Source organism: Cynocephalus volans, chromosome 7 (assembly GCF_027409185.1).
Source record: "Cynocephalus volans isolate mCynVol1 chromosome 7, mCynVol1.pri, whole genome shotgun sequence".
In the NCBI taxonomy this organism is placed as follows: Eukaryota; Metazoa; Chordata; class Mammalia; order Dermoptera; family Cynocephalidae; genus Cynocephalus; species Cynocephalus volans.
The window spans coordinates 60,297,501-60,317,032 of record NC_084466.1 but is presented as its reverse complement, the minus strand read 5'-3'; the positions used below and the strand labels follow the sequence as shown (position 1 = coordinate 60,317,032).

The 19,532-nt window shown below is 34.5% G+C and overlaps 1 protein-coding gene across 2 annotated transcripts in view; it reads right to left on the bottom strand.

Annotated features, from left to right (window-relative positions):
• Positions 1-349: 349 nt before the first annotated feature.
• Positions 350-19,532, bottom strand: part of AKAP11 (A-kinase anchoring protein 11) — a 46,781-nt gene continuing 27,598 nt past the window's right edge. The window contains exons 7-12 of one of the 2 annotated variants that reach the window (XM_063102684.1): positions 17,614-19,532; positions 14,748-14,903; positions 10,403-10,486; positions 9,569-9,615; positions 6,473-6,633; positions 350-3,234 (exon numbers count right to left, since the gene is read on the bottom strand). The exon at positions 17,614-19,532 is cut by the window's right edge and continues 2,570 nt beyond it. In XM_063102684.1, coding sequence (XP_062958754.1) covers positions 3,094-3,234; positions 6,473-6,633; positions 9,569-9,615; positions 10,403-10,486; positions 14,748-14,903; positions 17,614-19,532 — 2,508 coding nt within the window. In that variant the 3' untranslated portion in view covers positions 350-3,093. The remainder of the gene's footprint in view (positions 3,235-6,472; positions 6,634-9,568; positions 9,616-10,402; positions 10,487-14,747; positions 14,904-17,613) is intronic. The other variant, XM_063102685.1, reaches the window with a different exon arrangement.

The window sequence follows — 19,532 nt, the reverse complement described above, 5'->3', positions numbered from 1 at the left end:
CCTGAGCATAGATGTGTCATTCAAAAAAAAAAATTCTGTGGAGAATTTCCTTTGAAAAATGTAAAATTTAAAGTGATATACTGATGGGAAACTGACAATATTAATTTTGGAAGCATAATGTTAGCTAAATAATTAACTAGACATTTGAATCTGGACTCTGATGATGAATCAAGATTAAACTTTGCATTTGGGGAACATGCACTAATGTCAATGTCACCTAATGTCAAAGTCACATGGATAAACTATCTTTCACTCTATACATAGTACATTTAATATATAATTCTCTTACCAGCAGTATAAAACTCTTAGTTAAGCAAAATTAACGTATTATGAATTGAATTAACCCACATCAAATATCTGAGAGGGTAAGTGGAACATTTTTCAAAGTATAAAGATGTTATTACATATATTTACCGAGTGAATACTCTCAAAGGTTTTATAATGCATTAAACCATCTGACTGATATTGTCATTTTTTCTGTAATTTATAAATGAATCATTCATTTTGTATAAATCAGGAAATATCTTCAAAATCAACATTAATAATACCAAAAATATAAATGTAATTTAAACCCGACTTCAGAAAAGAACATGTAAAAATTGCCACACTTCATTCTGAAATAATGTTCTGAAAACCCCCTACCAGAGGTCTCATTCACTTTCTTCCCACACATCACTCAAAGGTTTTGAAATTGGTAAACAAAGAATTCAGCTCAATGCACATCACAACTTTTAATGGTTCTGAATATGACATATTTCATAAGGGCCAAAATCTACAGGACAGCAATATTATGATGTTATAATACAAATACGTCAAAAAGATTTGTAATAAAATAAGACAGTTGTCCTCAACAGAGCTGTTCTGGAGACTGAGCAACCAAACACATCTAGAACATCTTTGGAGAATCACAAAGTGCCTTTAAAGTAAGTTAAGTTTAGACTCTACTTGATTAAAAGATATTGCTCTAAACTCAAATGTTTTCTATCTATATAAGGAAGCTTAACTTGCTTCTTTTCACATCTGCCGATACTTAGTATTTTTCTCTATGCCCCTGCACTGTATTGATGCAAATATGGGGTTCCACTATTATTTTTACCACGCATGCTAATAACTAATGACTGGTCAGTCATTAGAAAGTGGTTAAGTAAGGGAACTCTGAACCCAGCACAACTCCAGCGAAATGCAAGGAAACAGGAATAGGAGGAAAACCTTACCTCAAAATGATTATACCATTAACAGAAATAAACATTTTCAAACACAGAAAGTTTTACAAAACTAATATATTGTCACTTCAGCTTAAAAAAAATTCAGAACTTAGTTTTGCTGTTGATCAAACCCATACATACACCCAAGTTACTAAACACAATTTGATACTTATAAAACTGCAACCTAAACTTAATGATCAATTAATCCACATTATAATTAACAAGAGCAAACATTTCTGGTCCTAATGTTTAAAAACGCAGTCCAGTGCTGCTGCACCTCAAGTTCTGAAAAGCTAAAGGCATAAACACTTCTGGTTATATATTTCCTCCATTTCTCTACCTTAAAAAAGAAGGAACTTAAGGAAAATTTATGTTTAAGGCTTGCTCTATTTCTGTATCCTAAATTGAGAAAAACTAAAGCTTGCAATGTAACCTCAAAAAATTTAAATAGCTTTTGGCATTTTCTTTAAAAGCAAATTTGAATCTTTCACTGTAAAACACATTTCTCTATCATTATTAATTCAAATAAACATTAAGTGCCATTATTCCCTACTTCTTGGCAGGTGTTATGTCTTCTATATTTTGTGCAGCTTCCAGAACAGTTAGTGCTCAGGAAGAAAGAAAATGTAATAGAGCAAAATCAAAGCCCCCACAAAAGGTGATTTACCCTAGATTACAAAATCCACTATTGGAAGAACCAAAATGTGCACACACTTACCCACACATACAAAACCAAGACATAATCTTGGTCCTCTAGTTCATGTCAACTTACAGTTTCTAAAGACAACGTAGTAAGAAACGTACAGCCCAGAAAGATGTCAGAGAACTTTACAAAATAGTGCAAATAAATTTTATCAGGGGGGAAAAATACCAATCTTTCTGGGAAAAAAAATTACCTTTGGGAAAATGCAGGTTTTTTTTTTTTTTTTTCAAAAATCCAACAATTAAAACCACTGGGCTTCTTTAAATGCATATCCATATTAACATGAATTTAAAATTTCAACATGTTTTGCAACTTGATAGGATAAGTTGGGGACTCAATTCTGACTGCACAATCTTTACAGACATTTTATTTTAAAGCACCTTTTTAATGTTAACTAACAGTTGGTTTCTGACTAAGAAAACAGTAAAATAAAAGAGGGAACAAATCATTAGCAAAGTAAAAATACTCCTTCTCACATTCTCACACACGCGCACACACACACACACTCTATCATGCCAGAACAACTGGCAGTATTGGCAAATAATGTCATTTCATGAATGGCTGGGAAAATTACCACTACCATTTATGGTGCTTATAGAAACCTAAAATATTAATTATTTAGAAACTAAATAATTTGGGGGAATCAAAAATAGCTGAACTATTACCAAAAAAAATTGATTTTTAAAAAGATGACAAGAATACTAAAAAATCTACCAGAAACAAAAAAAATTAGCCTCAGTTTTATTTTTTGATGTCAGACTATTTATTAATCGGATATCATTCTTTGCAAAGGAGCAAAATTACAACTTTTCATCACTGGACCCTATCATCAGCCACCTCACTGCAGTTTTTAGCAGCACCATTTGGATGCAGAAAGAATGCTGTCAGACAATGTCCCTGAAAACCTCATAGTTAGACCTTCATTCACATACATGTACTCAGGGTCTGAACACACTACACACGTGTATAGAAGAATAAATGAAGATAATATTTTAACAGAGATTACAAAAAGTATGAACTATATACACCGGGTGATGACACAAAGAGCTTAAAAAGCTATATTTACTTTCCTCCCAATCACTTAAAATGTTAATATTCACTATTCAAATTTTATCTTAAGTATCATTATCTGTTTCTTCACCCCCCCCAAAACAAATAATAAAATATACTGGTTTGGGGGTCATTCTATGCATTTTCCAAGAGCCAATCAAACAGTGTCTTGCATCTCTCCTCACTGGAAGTTTTTTCCATCACTTCATAGTATTTAAGCACAGCCTGCAGGAGGTCTCCCACTTTCCATCCTTTTTCTTGTAATCGTTTTGAAAGCTAAAAAGGAAAGAAATATCACACATTAACTGAAAACAATTTTATAACAATAAAGTTTTCATTTTTAACACCAAAAAAAACTAAGAATCCTGATGTTTACAATTAAATATGGTTTTTCAGTTATAATAAGGTCTTCTCTCCTAAACCGCCACCCCTTTACCCAAATTAAACATTTTCTCTTCCTTCCCTTTATAAACACATGTCCTCCACAGAATGATACTTTGGGATTGCTGGAGACAGAACTCCACAAACCTCACCGAGTGGATAGTCTGTGTGGGAGTGCAGAGGCTAAATTTCTACAGGAAATTCTTCACTTAACTAAATACATCTGCCACTCCCTCAATTAGGAACATAAAATAATAAAGACAACGTCAAGCTTAATAAACGGATGTGGATTTTCCTTCCACAACATATAGTGTGGCTTTTTTCTGGAATACACACTCTAGCCTCAATGGAAACATGGCTTTCTAACTTAAGAAATGTTAATGTTTCAAGAAAAACAACCAAAAAAGTAAATAAATACAGGTTTAAATAAACTTTATCACCACCAATCAGAACATGCCTTTACTCATTTTTTTGTTAAGTTTTGTAAAAGTTCTTGAGTTTTGAAAGATCTATAAATTAAATGCTGAAAAACTATTTTAATTTTTTGTAATGTAAATTCACTTAACTTTTTTGAAACAGCTTTACTGAGATGTAACTCACATAACATACAATTCACGAAGTGTACTAGTCCATGGTCTTTAATATATTCACTGAGTGGAATGCAATCACCACTACAGTCAGTATTACAATATTTACATCACACCAAAAGGAAAGCCTTACCCATTATGGATCACTTCCCATTTCACCCCAACACCCTCAACCCTAGGCAACCACTAATCTATGTTTGGTCTCTATAGATTTTCCTATTGGGGACATTTCATATAAATGGCATCATAAAATATGTGTGTCATCTTTTATGACCAGCTTTTTTCACTGAGCATAACTATTTCAAGGTTCCTCCCTGGTGTAGCATGTATCAGTACTTCATTACTTTTTATTGACAAATAATGTTCCATTGCATGGATACACCACATTTTACTTATCTGTTCATCAGCTGATGGACATCTGGCGTGTTTCCTCTTTTTACCTATTATAAATAATGTTTCTACAGATATTTGTGCACAAGTTTTTGTTTGCACATGTTTTCATTTCTCTTCAGTATACACATAGGAATGGAAATCCTGGGTAACATAATTTAACTTTTTAAAGAACTGTGAGAATGTTTTGCAAAGTGGCTGTGCCATTTTACACCCTTGCCAGTAATATATGAAGGATCCAATTTCTCCACATCTTCGCCAACAACTGTTATTATGTCTTTCTGATTATAGCCATCCTACTGGGAGCAAAGTGATATCTCATAGTGATTTTGATTTGCATTTGCCTGATGCCTAATGATATTGACCATCTTTTCATGTACTTATTTGCCATTTGCATATCTTCGTTAGAGAAACATCTATTCAGATTCTTTGACCATTTTTAAATTGGATTATTTGCCTTTTTGTTATTGAGTTGTAAGAGTTCTTTATATATTCTAAGTACAAGTCCCTTACCAGATACACAATTTGCAAAATTCTCTGGTTTACCTTTTCACTTTTTTTTTTTTTTTTTTTGTCCTTTTCGTGACCGGCACTCAGCCAGTGAATGCACCGGCCAGTCCTATATAGGATCCGAACCCGCGGCGGGAGCGTTGCAGCGCTCCCAGCGCCGCACTCTACCAAGTGCGCCACGGGCTCGGCCCACCTTTTCACTTTCTTGATGGTGTCCTTCGAAGCACAAAAGTTTTTCATTTTGACCAATTTTTCCTTTTTTTCACTTGTGCAAATAGTTTTATACTTTCCTGTCCCTACACCTTCTAGTTATGTTTATGGTAATAATGCTTATTCTATTTAACAATGAGATATCAGAACTAATAGTATATTATCCAGAAAGAAACAAAATATAGTGTTTTTATTATCATCATTATCATCAAAGATATTCTGTACTTGCCTCTTTGCTTAATAGCTCAGCAACTCTGTGGGGTTCTAACCAGACATGGTTAATGAGGGTCATTATTTAAAATAAGCCATATGGCTAAAATAAGCCGCAGACATTATTTAAAATAACCATAGACATAATAAGACACTGCCATCCACATTTAGGCATTCCACCTCACTCAACTGTCAAGCAAAGATCCCCTGGGCTAGTTTACATGGGCATGGTCCCTTTACCCAAGCACCATCACTCTCAGCACCACCTAAGGCCTTCCTCAGCACTCAGTTGATCCAAGACTAAATAACTCCTGGAAATGTTTGCCTCCCTAAGATCGGTTCTAACATTGTCCAGACCCATTCTTTGCCCTTGGTGATTCATTTCATGAGAATTCCTTTCTGTCCTATCTTCTCTTTCTGCTCAAAATCAAAAACCTAAACTGGAAAAGTCCAAAGAGTCTGAGTAAAAATAAATGACAAAATACAAAAATAAATAAATAAAAATAAAGTTATTATATAATGTCTTTTTTTTATACATACTTCAACATCTCCATAAATTCTGAACTAGAAAATAAGAGTAACTTGATTGTTCCTGTTTTGTTATTATTGATCTATCTACATTTGCTATTCACTGGACTATTCTATACCCTATGATAAGATTAAGCCAAAGTTCTGGTAAGAAAATTATGGAAAAAAAAAATCTTAAGACTGTAAACTGAAAACCTTGACTAACAAAGTGCTTGGCACATAGTAAGTGCTCAAAATAAGACCATCTTTTTAAAACTTTTTTTGGCTTTTGGTTATACCAGCTTCTCATACAAATGAAAATGGATTATCAGAGAAAGAGACATATTAATTATTAACTACAATTATGAATCAACTAAATACAAAGAACAATATTTTCATAGGAACACATAAAATGCTTATTAATGGCATCTTACTTTGAGAAGTTAGTGCATACTAGGCATAAGACTAAGCATGTTTTTTTTTTACAGTATTATAAATCCCTGTAAGGTAGATTCCACACTCATTTCCATAGTGCAACTAGGGAAACAGACTTACAGAGAGTGGTAGAGTTGACATCTGAACTCAAACCGTTGGACTCTTCAGCCTAAACATTTAACCACTCTTGCCATCAACGGGCACTTGATTAGACCACTACATGACAAGAACATTATATTCTGTTAAATGTATCCTCACAACCATTCTATAAGGTCGGTACTTACTAGTATAAACTCCTTCTTTGCACAGTCATGAAAATAAAGTTCTGCAACTTCAGCCTCAGAGGCAACAAGCCACTGAAGAATAATTCTCAGCTGGGGGTCTACAGCGCATGGCTCCATGTCAATATTTGTAATTTGCAGAGTCTTTTCATCTTGCCCCAAACCTAATATTTGAATTTAAACAATATGAAGTGAAATTTATCAATTCAACTCTTAATACTGATTTACAAGTATATACAAATACTTTCTATTTCTTAAGATTTCAATAAATGCTGGAAAAAAATCTACCTTTTCTTAATCACATCATATAACATCAAAAAAACCATTTCTTCAAACAGGAAAAATAATGCTAAAACAAAGGAATAACTTTGATCATTTATTGATAGCACAAATGTAAAACACTATTTTAAGGTACTGAATTCAAGTACTATAAATGCCAACATTTATGTCAAATGAGGGCCCATAGGTAAAAAGAGAGAAAATAAAACTATAAAGTTACTATTACAATCAAAATAAAAATGTAACACACAAATAAAAACTTCAAATAAAGAAAAGCAACAAACATTTGTACAGCAGATCATAAGTATTGTTCTAAGCTCTTTATATACACAAATTCCTTTAATCCTTACAACTACCCTATGAGGGAGGAACTATTATCCCCATTTTTACAGGTGAGGGATCTGAAGTAGAAAGAGACCCAGAGTCTTACAGCAGGGAAGTGGCTGAGCCAGGATATGAACACAGGCAGTCTGGCTCCATGCTCTTAATCAGTTCATTGCTCAGGCAAAATAGGAAAAATAAAATATCATATGCAAACACGTACATCTCCAAAGCCAGACCAAGGAATTTTCTAGTACACCCGTCATATAAATAAGATGCCGCTGTTGAGTTTATTTTCTTTTTTGATGAGAATTATGTTTTCAACATAAAGAAGGCTATATCCCTACTGACTACAAAACTACTGACTTGTAGACCAGCATCATGTGTTTAACACTTCTGCTTGATGAAGACTGAACCACAAGGAGTGCTGAGAGAACTGGACACCCCCCGCACAACACAACGAGAGGTGAGCACCCAGGTATGCCATCACACACTGTGCCAGGATGTCCAAGTAACATAAATGTTGTTGGTGGATGTCCCCGACTCTCCGTTATAGTTTCAGGGCATTCTAAACCGCTACTCGTCATTTTTAGGATTTGTGTTGGCCCCTAATTTTCAATTTAAAAAATTTGGTCCACATTATTCTCTAAAAATAAACATTGTCTTTCCCTCCTCTCTCCCCAGTGACTCTCAATCAAAAATAAGTCTGATACACTGCAGTACAAGACATGGTCTTTGGGCCTTTTCGTAAATCCTGCAGAGTTCATGGGGCTGGAAGCTAGGTCACCCCAATGCTTCTCTGTACTGCTGATGTTTCCTCAGTTCAGGGCTCCTGGTTGCTCTGCCTGACAGGAACCTTCAAATGGCTCTCTCTTTAGAACGGTCACCAACCGCTAGTGAAAAGGAAAGGGACTGACACCCTGCAACTACAAAAGAAAAAAAAAAAAAAAAAAGATGCTCATTGCCTTAGGATTGCCATAATTTAGAATCTTCCTGTAAATCCAGATCAATCTATCTCTGAATTTACCAATTTCTAATTTAACAAACTTGAAAGTTGGCTACAACTTTCTATATAACAAGAGATGCCTATAACCTCAAAAGCTGAGTAGTAACATATCTACGTATAACTAATATCCTGATTAGTACCTACTCACAAAAAAAATCCTGAACAGCCTGGCTAGTGCTAAAAGTAAAATTTTTAAAATAAATTTCATACTTATATTAACTTATCTTCTTTTCTCTTAATCATTACTCAGTGAAGTTACTTAAGTAATAATCAGTTCATTAGAGAAAATACTCACTACATGCACTTATACCATGTATAGTCTTTGGAATAACTTTGTTCAGAGGTATTCAACACTTTCTAGTGAATGAAAATAAAGTGAATATTACCTAGCCTATCAATAACTCCAAAAATAATGCCCTACCCTGACTTTATATCTGACAAGGAAAAAGTTACTTCTAGAAGCCCTATATGAAGAACATCTACTTGCAGTGACACGAGAACTAAAAAAATAGTAATCGTAAGTTTCAGGATTTTAGATTGAAAACTGGTACATGAATTCCCTAAGGAAGGAAGTACAACTGGCATTAAACTGATTGAAAACTCAAATGTCATAAAATACATTTCAAGAAATTCTTTTAAGCAACTTCTTCAGTTCACCTGCTTCTAAAGAAACAATAACAAAAAAATTCACTGGCTCAAAAACAAATTATCTCCAACAACATAAATATTTTTTATTTATATGTGGAGCTTTATAGAAGACATAATTGGCATTTTCATAATTAATAAAAAATAAGATTTGGGGAAAAAATTCAGCAACCATCTGTATACAGTAAAAACTCAGCTTCAACATGAAAACTTTCTAGATTCTCTCAGACATTCTAATATATGAGTTAAGGATGACAAACCATGGTCCAGACTCTGTGACCAATGACACCTAGTATTTACATATTTAGAACTACGTTAATTAAAGGAAGACTTGAATATTTTCTTCAAATATGTGTACGCATGACTGTAGGATTGAAATTGGAGGGGAGAAGAACTGATCCAGAAATTTTTTTTTCACTTATTTATTCACATAAGTTTGACATAAAACATTAATTCTATAAGTTACCAGTTTAGAAGGAAAATACCATGACAGTAATAAGCCATATTTATAATAAACCATATCTTATAATGTGAGTAAAGATTTTAGATTTTATACTTTACAAAATATTAAAAATTTCCCTCTCAAATAAATAATTATTTTAAAGTATTTCCATCTTTACACCAATGAGGAACTCATGAGTGCAGCAATCAAATAATCCAAACCATTCAACAAAGGACCTGAAACTGGACAAAGAAATCTAGAATGAGAATACCCTGACTTATAATGTTTTATCGATCACCCAGGGCCTATCTGATGAAAATAACACAAACACAAACAGTAAAGATTCTTCTAAGGAAACTTATACCAAAAAATATGCAAATACTTTGAAAAACAAATTGTCAATTACCTTCCACATCATCCTCAAGCTCTTCACCTTCATCATCTGGTTCATCACTTTTCAAATAAAACAGCAGAAGCAGTTAAAAGAAAAAAGCCTTAATTAATAACGGCATTAAAACCAATTTTCAAAAATGTGATAAGGAATGAATGTTATAATATGACATATGACATTTAGAAAGGGGAGAAATGACAATAAAAAGGAAGCTTTGCTTCTCACATCATTTCATGTTAAGAACTGAATTGTAAATTATGCTTAGAGTTATCAATAACCAAGAAGTACTACCTTACCATGATATATAGAGCCAAGTAATTTCATAATAAAATTTAATTTAAAATAATTTAAAGATAAAATATTCTACTAATTTGATTTTAGAGAATACATCATTTGAATATTATTGAGTACCATGAATAATTAAATATTCATTAATGCTTCTGTTGATGCCATTTACATATACATTTTAACACAGTAAAAACACATTTTTCCTACACTTTTCTTATATATATATATGAAATAAAACTGCATATAAAAAACAAAACGAAAAACAGAAATCCTGTAGGAAGCAAGCTCTTTTTAATGAAATACTAATTGGAAGAATGAAAAACAGCAAGCAGAGCAACACATGCATAACAGTAACACATTTTGCAATTAGATGTCAGTCATATCTCAGCATAGTTGAATTGTTTCATTAGATGTAAATTTGTCAAGCAGAATCATGTCAAAATATAGGAAAAAAGCAGGTTGATACATATTGGCACTGTAACCCACATTCTTTTAAGAATATGACATCATGCATTAGTGGTGAAAGACTCATCAGTGTTTAAGTTTCTAGACTGGACCAACCTGTCTGATGTTGGAAAGGATAAATTGTCCTCATACAAATCCCCTTCTAAACCAAGACTGCTCCAGCTACTGCTGTTACCATTACTGCCAGAGGAAGAAAAGAACAGAGCTGAACTAGAAAATGAATAGTAAAGAACATCGTTTTCCTCGGAACAGCTTCTGTCCTTGATAACTGTGGATGTTCTGAAGCTGCCACATGGAGTGGAGCATCCACGGAGGCGAAGAAAGAGCAAAGCTGCTACCTACTCTAAAAGCACTTGAAAGGTTCTGAGATTTGGGAACTTTTTCTTTCTCCTCAACAGGTCATGAAAATTATTCTAAACTTACATTTATTGTACAGATTAAGACAACAGAATGACTTTTACGATAGCAAATGAATGCATGAAGAAGTTTCACAATGAAATTACTATCTTATGGAAAATCTTGGGATATAATTTGTAAAAAGCCAATACTCTTCAGTTTGAATAAAGTTTAAAAAGAATAAACATAGGTTAACATTCTCTCAGGTCATTAAATAATGCAAAACAGTGATAGGCTTGGATGGAGGGCATGGCGGGGAAATAGGATAGAAGGCACCAAAATACAGTCCCAAACATACCTTTTCTAACTACTTGGAGAAAAGGTATTTTCTGATTTTAAAATACTCTTATTATGTCAATTATTTTCATTTCATATATTATATATAATTCAGTAGGTGGCAAATAACATACAATTTCTTCAGAATAAAGCTAGTATAACCAAGGCTTAAGCATTACACTTGTCTGGTCAGCCAGTCACTAATGCCGCACACAGATAACTTCTTATGTTACCTAATCAAAAGAAGAAAGCAACTATATTCTAAAACTGCAGCAAAGCAATTTTTTAAAAAAGCAACCATGGTCAGAAATAAAATTAAATTCAGTTTTTCAGATTAAAACCTTCAACATGCAATTTTTTAAAATTCTAATCATTCCTAATTATTAAAATAATTAGTAAGCACATTAGTTTGCAGTGATAAGCGCAATATTTCCCAAATATTAGGCTAGACAATTATAAAAATTAGTATTTACTCAAACCAAATTTTGGTTCTAAAAATATTAATTAAATGAAAATCATCTTATCTTCCTCAGTAAATGTTGACAATGTTATCAAAAAAAGATTTAAAGTTCTAAATAGTTTCCAAGCAATCTCAAATAATTTACATATCCATATTCACTTTAACACTATCAAGTTGTCACAAACCATAATGTACTAGAGAATAAAAGTTAAAACTCAGCATGTCTTTTCAACAAGTCCAAACAAAAATCGCTTTATTATAAAACCATTAAAACAACCAGAATTTTGCCCATGTAGTCTGCTGTCAAAGTAAAAATGAGAAAATATAGAAATACAGAATAGACAGAGAATTGTGAGCCAAAGAGAAAGAGAAAATGATCTCAAACACTGTATTTACTATTAATAGAATGATTATCTAAATAAAAAATCACAAAATTAAAATTCTTAGGCATATGCTAATAACAATAATGACTCCTCCATTTAATTACTAATAAAAATCCATTACCAAGTCTTAGATGAACGTGGAAACAACAGCTAAAAAATGTTAAATATTCAAATTCCCTTTATCTAACCTCATCTCCCTTCAAAATGGGTCAGATTTGAAGCCAGTTTTTTTATAAAATACCACGTCTTTTTTTTTTTTTGACCAGTAAGGGGATCACAACCCTCGGCACGGTGTGGTCCACACCACGCTCAGCCAGTGAGTGCACCGGCCATCCCTATATAGGATCCGAACCTGCGGCCTCGGCGCTACCAGCGCCTCACTCTCCCAAGTGCGCCACGGGGCCGGCCCCTAAAATACCACTTCTAACTAGTGTGGCCATACAATTTTTCATCTAACCAGGACACATCTGAAAATGGAAGTCATCATCATTAGTAACTATACCTGAACAGCAGAAGTAAATGAGGACTATCCTAAGTAAACTGGGAGGTATGAGCACCCTACATTAACCTAACATTAACATACTTAATTTCTCCACTTAATAGTCTTCACATCTCATTCTTAAAACACTGTCCTGCTGCCATCATTTTCTTTTATGTCCTTTCATATTTCCTATGTCTAGAACAGGCATACTTACACCATCGAACCAGTGTGGTTAAGTATCAGAATTCCTTACTGTGGCTTTAGGCCATATGAAGACTGCTATCAATTCTGACACATACTACAAAAATTATCTCAAAAATTCTGTAAGTCTAGCCCTATCTCTTACCTAATCTAATACATAACTTCTAAAAGGGTCACAAACCACCTGAAATATTTAAGATATTCACATACACAGACCAGTTGTCTTTCTGATCAACTCATTATATATAATCCTCCTAAACACTTGGAAAAATCTGAAATTATTGTTTCTTTTTTAATTGTTGCCTCTACTGAACTTCCTACTTAATGTGAAAGTACAAGGTGTTTCCAAATCACCTGCCTTGATCTCTATACCAGAAAAGAGCAAATGTCATCAAAAGATAGAACATGTAAAGCAATAGATTTTCAAATGTGGCCTCCAAACCACCTGCACTGAAATCATCCAAAGTACTTATCAAGCATACAGATTCTCGGGACTCTCCACTGACCTAATGAATCTTAATCTCCGTAGGTGAGGCCCTGGAATCTATGTGCAACAAGCACACCACCAATCCTGGATGAGCTCCACTATCTTTTCCTTTGTGTCTGAACCTTAAAACCACACAGCATGATTAGTTCATATTAAGACTGTGATCAATTGAAACACAGGTCTTTTTCTGAAAAAATGCTATCAAGCCAAGCTTTGCTCCCAACCTGAAATCAAATAATTGATTTTCTGAACCTAAATGCATTTACCCATGTCAAACAGAATTATTTTAGCCTCATCCTGATTCTGTCTTTTTGAACCTTGGTTCTGTTAACAGGATTATCTTTTCTGCCTTGTTTTCAGTCATCCACAAACGAGTATTCTACATCAGTAATAAAATAATGCTGAAGAGGACAGAACCAAGCATAAGGCCTGGTAGACTCTGCCCTCTTATCAAATTAAAGAACATTCTACATAGAGTTGTTCAACTGGCTAGAAGTCCTCTTAATGCCACTAGACTCTCCCATAGTTCTCCCATTTTAGCACCAGGATTTCCTAAGCAAAAATGTCCTAGAAAGGTGTGTTTCTCAAAGACAAGAGAAGAAATTAATATTAAATGTTAATATTCTATTCCCGATAAAGTTATGAGAAAGGGCCAAATTATGATTTGTGACATTGCCCCACTTGCTTCTACCAGTTTCAAAGACTGCCTTTTTGGATCTAGATTTTAAGTAATATTGGTGATTTACATAGCATTATAAGAAACATAGGTGATTTACATAGCATTATAAGAAACTATGACGAAATAGACACTTTATAAAAATATTATGCTTACTGGTTAATCCAAGCATCAAACAAAATACTCTGAAGTAAAGTATTCCAACGGGCAAAATGCCATTTCCTTTTCTTATGCTACCTCATTCCCTCCTCCAAGCCTTCTTCTCTTCTCCTTCTGGTAAGCCAATTCCAAGGGCACTCTTCAACTGAAGTCCCAAGGTCCTTTCCACATATCCCTGAAACTGGAAGTATGCTGAAAACCCTTTCCTCTCCCTAGACTCAGCTATGGATGGCATTTATTATTTCTAATTATCAGTTAATGTGGATAAAGATTTTATGCAATTTTATATGTTAGTCAGGAATGCCTTTAGAGGCAAAAATATAAGAAACAATTTTGTTACATATTTAACAAAATATGTAAAAAACTACTATCATGAACAAAGTTAACTAAGAAGAGTTCTATATGAGGTAAGGTACCTTCTGCTACACAAAACCATATTTTTATAATGGCTTTGATTTGCGTATTTTCAATCATTCAAGTATAAATGCACCAGGTCATTTTGTTCCTAACAGCAGAAGAAGTTAGGACACCTCTGCCCAAAAAAGATACTATTTTAACTAATACCAAGAAAATTACAGGGCTATGTTGATGCCTTTTACAGGTAACTACCCAATTTAAAGAGAGAAAAATAGTATTCTCCTTAAAAGTTCACAAAAAGTTCAGGAAAAGATTAAAGGTTATAAAATCAAATGTATGCAATATTTTTCAAATTGGCATATCCAGAGAAAATTACTCAGCTAATTACTGTATTTAATAAAAATCAAAAACCATTAGAAACATACTGTGAATAATAATAAAATACATTTTGAAACTGGCAGATTTTCCAATTTAGGATTTTAAAATAGTACCCAATACACATTTAGAGCTCAATTCTGAGGCGTGTGGACCTACACTACACAATTACATGCAAAATTTTCATTACCTTTCACTTAGATGATGAAAACTGCTGCTTTCATCTTGGTGTTCATCCTCAAAACTTAAGTTGGACCAGCTCCCAGTGCTGTCTTCACCAATACTGAGATTCATCTGCTGACTACCAAAAGACTCAGTTGACTGAAAGTCTTCTATTTCTTTTGAGCTAAAAAAGGAAAAAAGGTAAAAAATACAACTGAAAGCATCACAGATTCTGAATTTATAAGATTATCAATTTCATGATAAAGGCAATGTATTATTAGTCCATTTTCTGTTGCTTATAACAATACCTGAAACTGGGTAATTTATAAAGAAATGAAATTTATTTCTTACAGTCTTGGAGACTGGGAAGTCTACAGACCACTGGGAGCATCTGGTAAAGGCCACCTTCTGGGTGGAAACTCTTCACAAGGTCCCGTGGAAACCAGGATATGACAGGGCGAGAATGGAATAAGCAAGAGAGCTGCCCTGCTCACTTGCTCTCCTTATAAAATTCTCCTTATAAACCATAATAGAACACAATTTCTTTCTGAACATTTTTCCTGATACATACCACATTCTTATGGTTTCTGGCCAAAATGGCCCACAGGAGGAGATCTGGAGAAGAATTTTTAATCATTGCTACATTATTTTGGTTCAGAAATGATAGCTGAGGGCCGACCCTGCGGCGCACTCGGGAGAGTGCGGCGCTGGGAGCGCAGCACTGCTCCCGCCGCAGGTTCGGATCCTATATAGGGATGGCCGGCGCTCACTGGCTGAGCGCGGTATGGCCGGTCACAAAAAGACAAAAAAAAAAAAAAAAAATGATAGCTGAGAATATAGCTGAGATGTTTTGCTCTTCTAAAAATGCACTATCATATAACTTCCCATTTGACATTCACCACCCCTCTGTACATTACGGCTTTGTAAATTTTAATGGTTACTTTCATGAATCAAGCATTTACAAGAAAAGGACACTAGTGAAATAATCCAAGTAACACCTTAAAAAATAACCCATTTGAATGAATCTCGCTTCAAGCTTCAAAGACAAACAATTTTAACTTTAGAAACAGAAAATGTGAAACAGTAAACTGGACACACTAGGGACAACTTTTAATAGTCAGCACTTACCAAACCCTAGCACAATTACTAAGAAAAGAGAAACAAGTAAATAACTATAAAGTAACATTCTACAAGCCTTGACAAAAAGTTGGAATTGGACAGCACTGGCTTATAGGAAAAACTCCAGGGGCATATCTACTCCCAACCCTAAGAAGGAAAAGTAAAAATACTGAGGAATCAATAGCAAAGGCATTTTGCTAGGCCCTGGGAGTGATGTCTTAGAAACTTTAATCTAGAGGAGAATTTCTTCTTCCCATGAGGCTGGGATAGGATGGGATGGGATGGGATGTATTGGGAGGGGGTGAGGAGGAGGGAAAATTAAAATAGCCTGAGGCCACTTGTAGGAGGAAAGCTGCTTCAATTTTAAGAAAGCCTAGCTTACTAACACACATTTGAATATTTATTAACCACATATTCTGTGTTTATCACCATACTAGAAACTAATATGTAGTCATGAACAAACAAAATGTGGATCTAGGACAGAGGTTTGAAAACTTTTTCTGTAAAAGACAGAAAGTATTAGTAAAATAAAAGTATTAGTAAATACTTAAGCTTTGCTGGCCATATGGTCTCTGGTGCAACTATTCAACTTTGCCATTATAGACCAAAGGCAGCCATAGGCAATATGTAAATAAATGAGCATGGTTGTGTTCCAAAAACCTTTGTTTATGAACATTGAAATGTGAATTTCATATAATTTTCAAACATCACAAAATAGTACTCTTCTTCTGATTTTTTTCAACCATTAAAAAAAAACATAAAAACTATTCTTAGCTTGCAGTCTATACAAAAACAAGCAGTAGGCCACATGTGGCCCACAGACTACAGTTTGCCAACCCATGGTCTAGGAGAAAGAAGACTGCCTGATTAAGGCAAATACAGACCACCTCTACTTCACCAGAACCTACAGCATCACTCACCTCTAGAGGATGCTATGAAACAACTAGAGTCCCGGACAATCTGCACCTCCCTATTTTAAGATGGCTAAGAAAAGAAGCAGTCTTTGTCATGGCTTTGACAAAGGCTACTAAAAAACCTGGGATATCATGTGACTCAATTACATTCAACCTCAACATGAAGCATTTTCTCTTTCTGGTGGGAACTTAACCAATATAACCTTACAAACTAATAATACAGGTTGATCTTGATGTTTTCTGAGAGAGAAAGAAAGTTAAAAGTGAACATTTTAACCAAAGTGTTAGAATCTAAGCACAAGAGACAGCTACTAAAGAACAGGACACTGGAAGACTATCAGAAAGAATTGTCCCCTTAGACTGTGAGCCAGTCAAGAGAAGTGGTGGCAGCAGTGGAAGTATTTGGAGAATTTTTGCTTTCTTCCTAAGAACAGTTCGATTAAATCATGTTCTTTATAAGACAACTTACCTTTGTGAACAAAGAAAACACTCTTTGAAAATTAAATTTTTAGAGTAGTAAATTAATACAGTAATAGTCTATACTGGCTGTATAAAATTCTCCAGCTGTTTCCTACACTCAACTTTACCTACTTCACAGGTCTGTGAACTTGGACAAGGTGATTATCTTCTTTAACCTTCATCTTCCACCTCTGTAAATGGAGAGTATCTTCCCTCAAAAGGGATCAGGAGACAAAATATATGAAAGTCATGTGTGGAATATGAAAATACAAATGCAACAGGGAAGTTTTTGCTAATTTAGGGTTAAAGATAATCATACCTTTCTGAACAGGTCCCAAGAAATATAGGATTGAGTTTAACTTTTCACTTTATCATAACACCAAAAGGAAATTTGAAACTTACCTGCTAACAGCATGTCCGACATTTGTTATGGCTGATGTCATTATTTCTGTCGTAAGGCTTTCAGCAAAGCTAATGCCATCTTGTCCAATTCCACTATCGGCAGCCAAACTGGTATTGCTGAGCTCTCTCTCTGCTTTTTCAATAGCTTCAGCAACTATCTTTTCAGCAAGCCCTGACTTCTTATCAAGATTAATATGAATTTGTGGAACATCAAGATGAAAAATTCTAGACTTCTGATAGATGTTTCTAAATTTTGAATTAGAAACTGGCTTACTAACAAGTGAATCCTGTCTGAAAAAGTGCTGCGATGAGTTTCCACTACAATCATTGAGTTCTTTAAGGTCACAATATCTGCAAGCTTGACTTATAAGAGGTGACAATTTTTCTGCATAAGTGATCTTATCCACTGATTTTATGGTCTCAGACAATTGCAAAACTGTGGATCCTAAAGTTAGCTCTAAGGTGTCATCCACTACTTTTTTTGCATATTCTTCTATAGCTTGAACAACGTTCTCTCCATACCCATGTCCATTTAAGCTGCCTGTACTGTGGTAAAACCTGTGATTTTGCGAGGAAGGCTGAAAAGACTTAGAAAATTCTGGTTCAATGTGACACTCAGTATCGTCATCACATCCAGACTTCTCATAAAGGCAAGAATCTGTTAAGGATTTTGGCAAGACAAATGTAGATGCTGTCAGCTCTTTTTTAGCATCTCTTGCTATGCTGTGAGCAAGAGTGGTTGAAAAACTATATAGTTCAGAGCACTCATTTCTATATATATCCTGTGTCCTTTCACAAATTTGATTTTTACAAGGGTAACTTCCATTTCTTCTACCTTGTCTTCTTTTATCTACTTCTTGGTGGTGCTCATTTGAGAACATTAACAGTTCATTGCTTGTTTTCTCCTGTGAACTCTGCACAGGAAACATTCCTGAGTTACACTTCATTTCAGCTGTCTTAGCTACTTCTTGTAATCCTGACTTAACAGATCGATAAGCAAGCCTATTGGCATACTGATCCATTATTAACTCGCTATTACCACTTTCCTGTTTTAGTATTTGGATAATGTGACCTGCATATTCATCTGTCACACTTTCACAGCTGGGATACTTATATGTCAGACCTGAAATATAAGAACTTGGTGGTAAGGAAAGACTGAATGGATCCACTTCCCTTGGGTGGGCTACAACCTCTATATCCAGCTTCTCTTTTGATCTATAATCTCGGTCAACATCAACATAACTGTTCTTTTGCCTGAAAAGCACGCAACTTTTAACTTCTGCTATTTTCTCAGCTTCTGTAACGACTTCTGCTGCCATCTCACCTGCAAAATTGCATAATGTCTGTAAACTTTTATCTGAGCAATTTAAAAAAGTAGGTGATATACTTCTTTGACTTTGCACATTTAAGCAAGGGCCTTTAACCTTGGGTTCTTGAACTATTTTATTATCTATATGGGAAGCTGCCATTTCGGTTGCAAGAGAAATGACATGTGTAGCTAACGCTTCCGCAAACTGAACTTTCTTCCCTGAGTAATCTGACTTCACATCCACTTCTGGATGCTCTTCACCTTCGCTACTTTCAACTTCTTCTGAAAGAGATCGCATGAGTTTCAGCATGAACTCTTCTTTTTCTATAGAACTTTGATCATTTTCAGACAAACTACCAACAGATGAGTTGTGAGGTGTAGAAGGTGGTGTAGCCGGAGCAAATTCTTTGGCTAATTCCCCTTTGAGCTTTTTGGATAACTTCTTGATATCCCATTCAGAACTAGCCTGGGATGGTACTAGAGGGGTTGACGGAGGAGTATCAGGTATTACATTTCTGTCTCTGATTTTCTGTTTATCTTCCACATGCAAACCGTCTACACAGGTAAGCACTGCAGATGAGAAAGTATGTGAATGAGGAAAGGGGCTTTC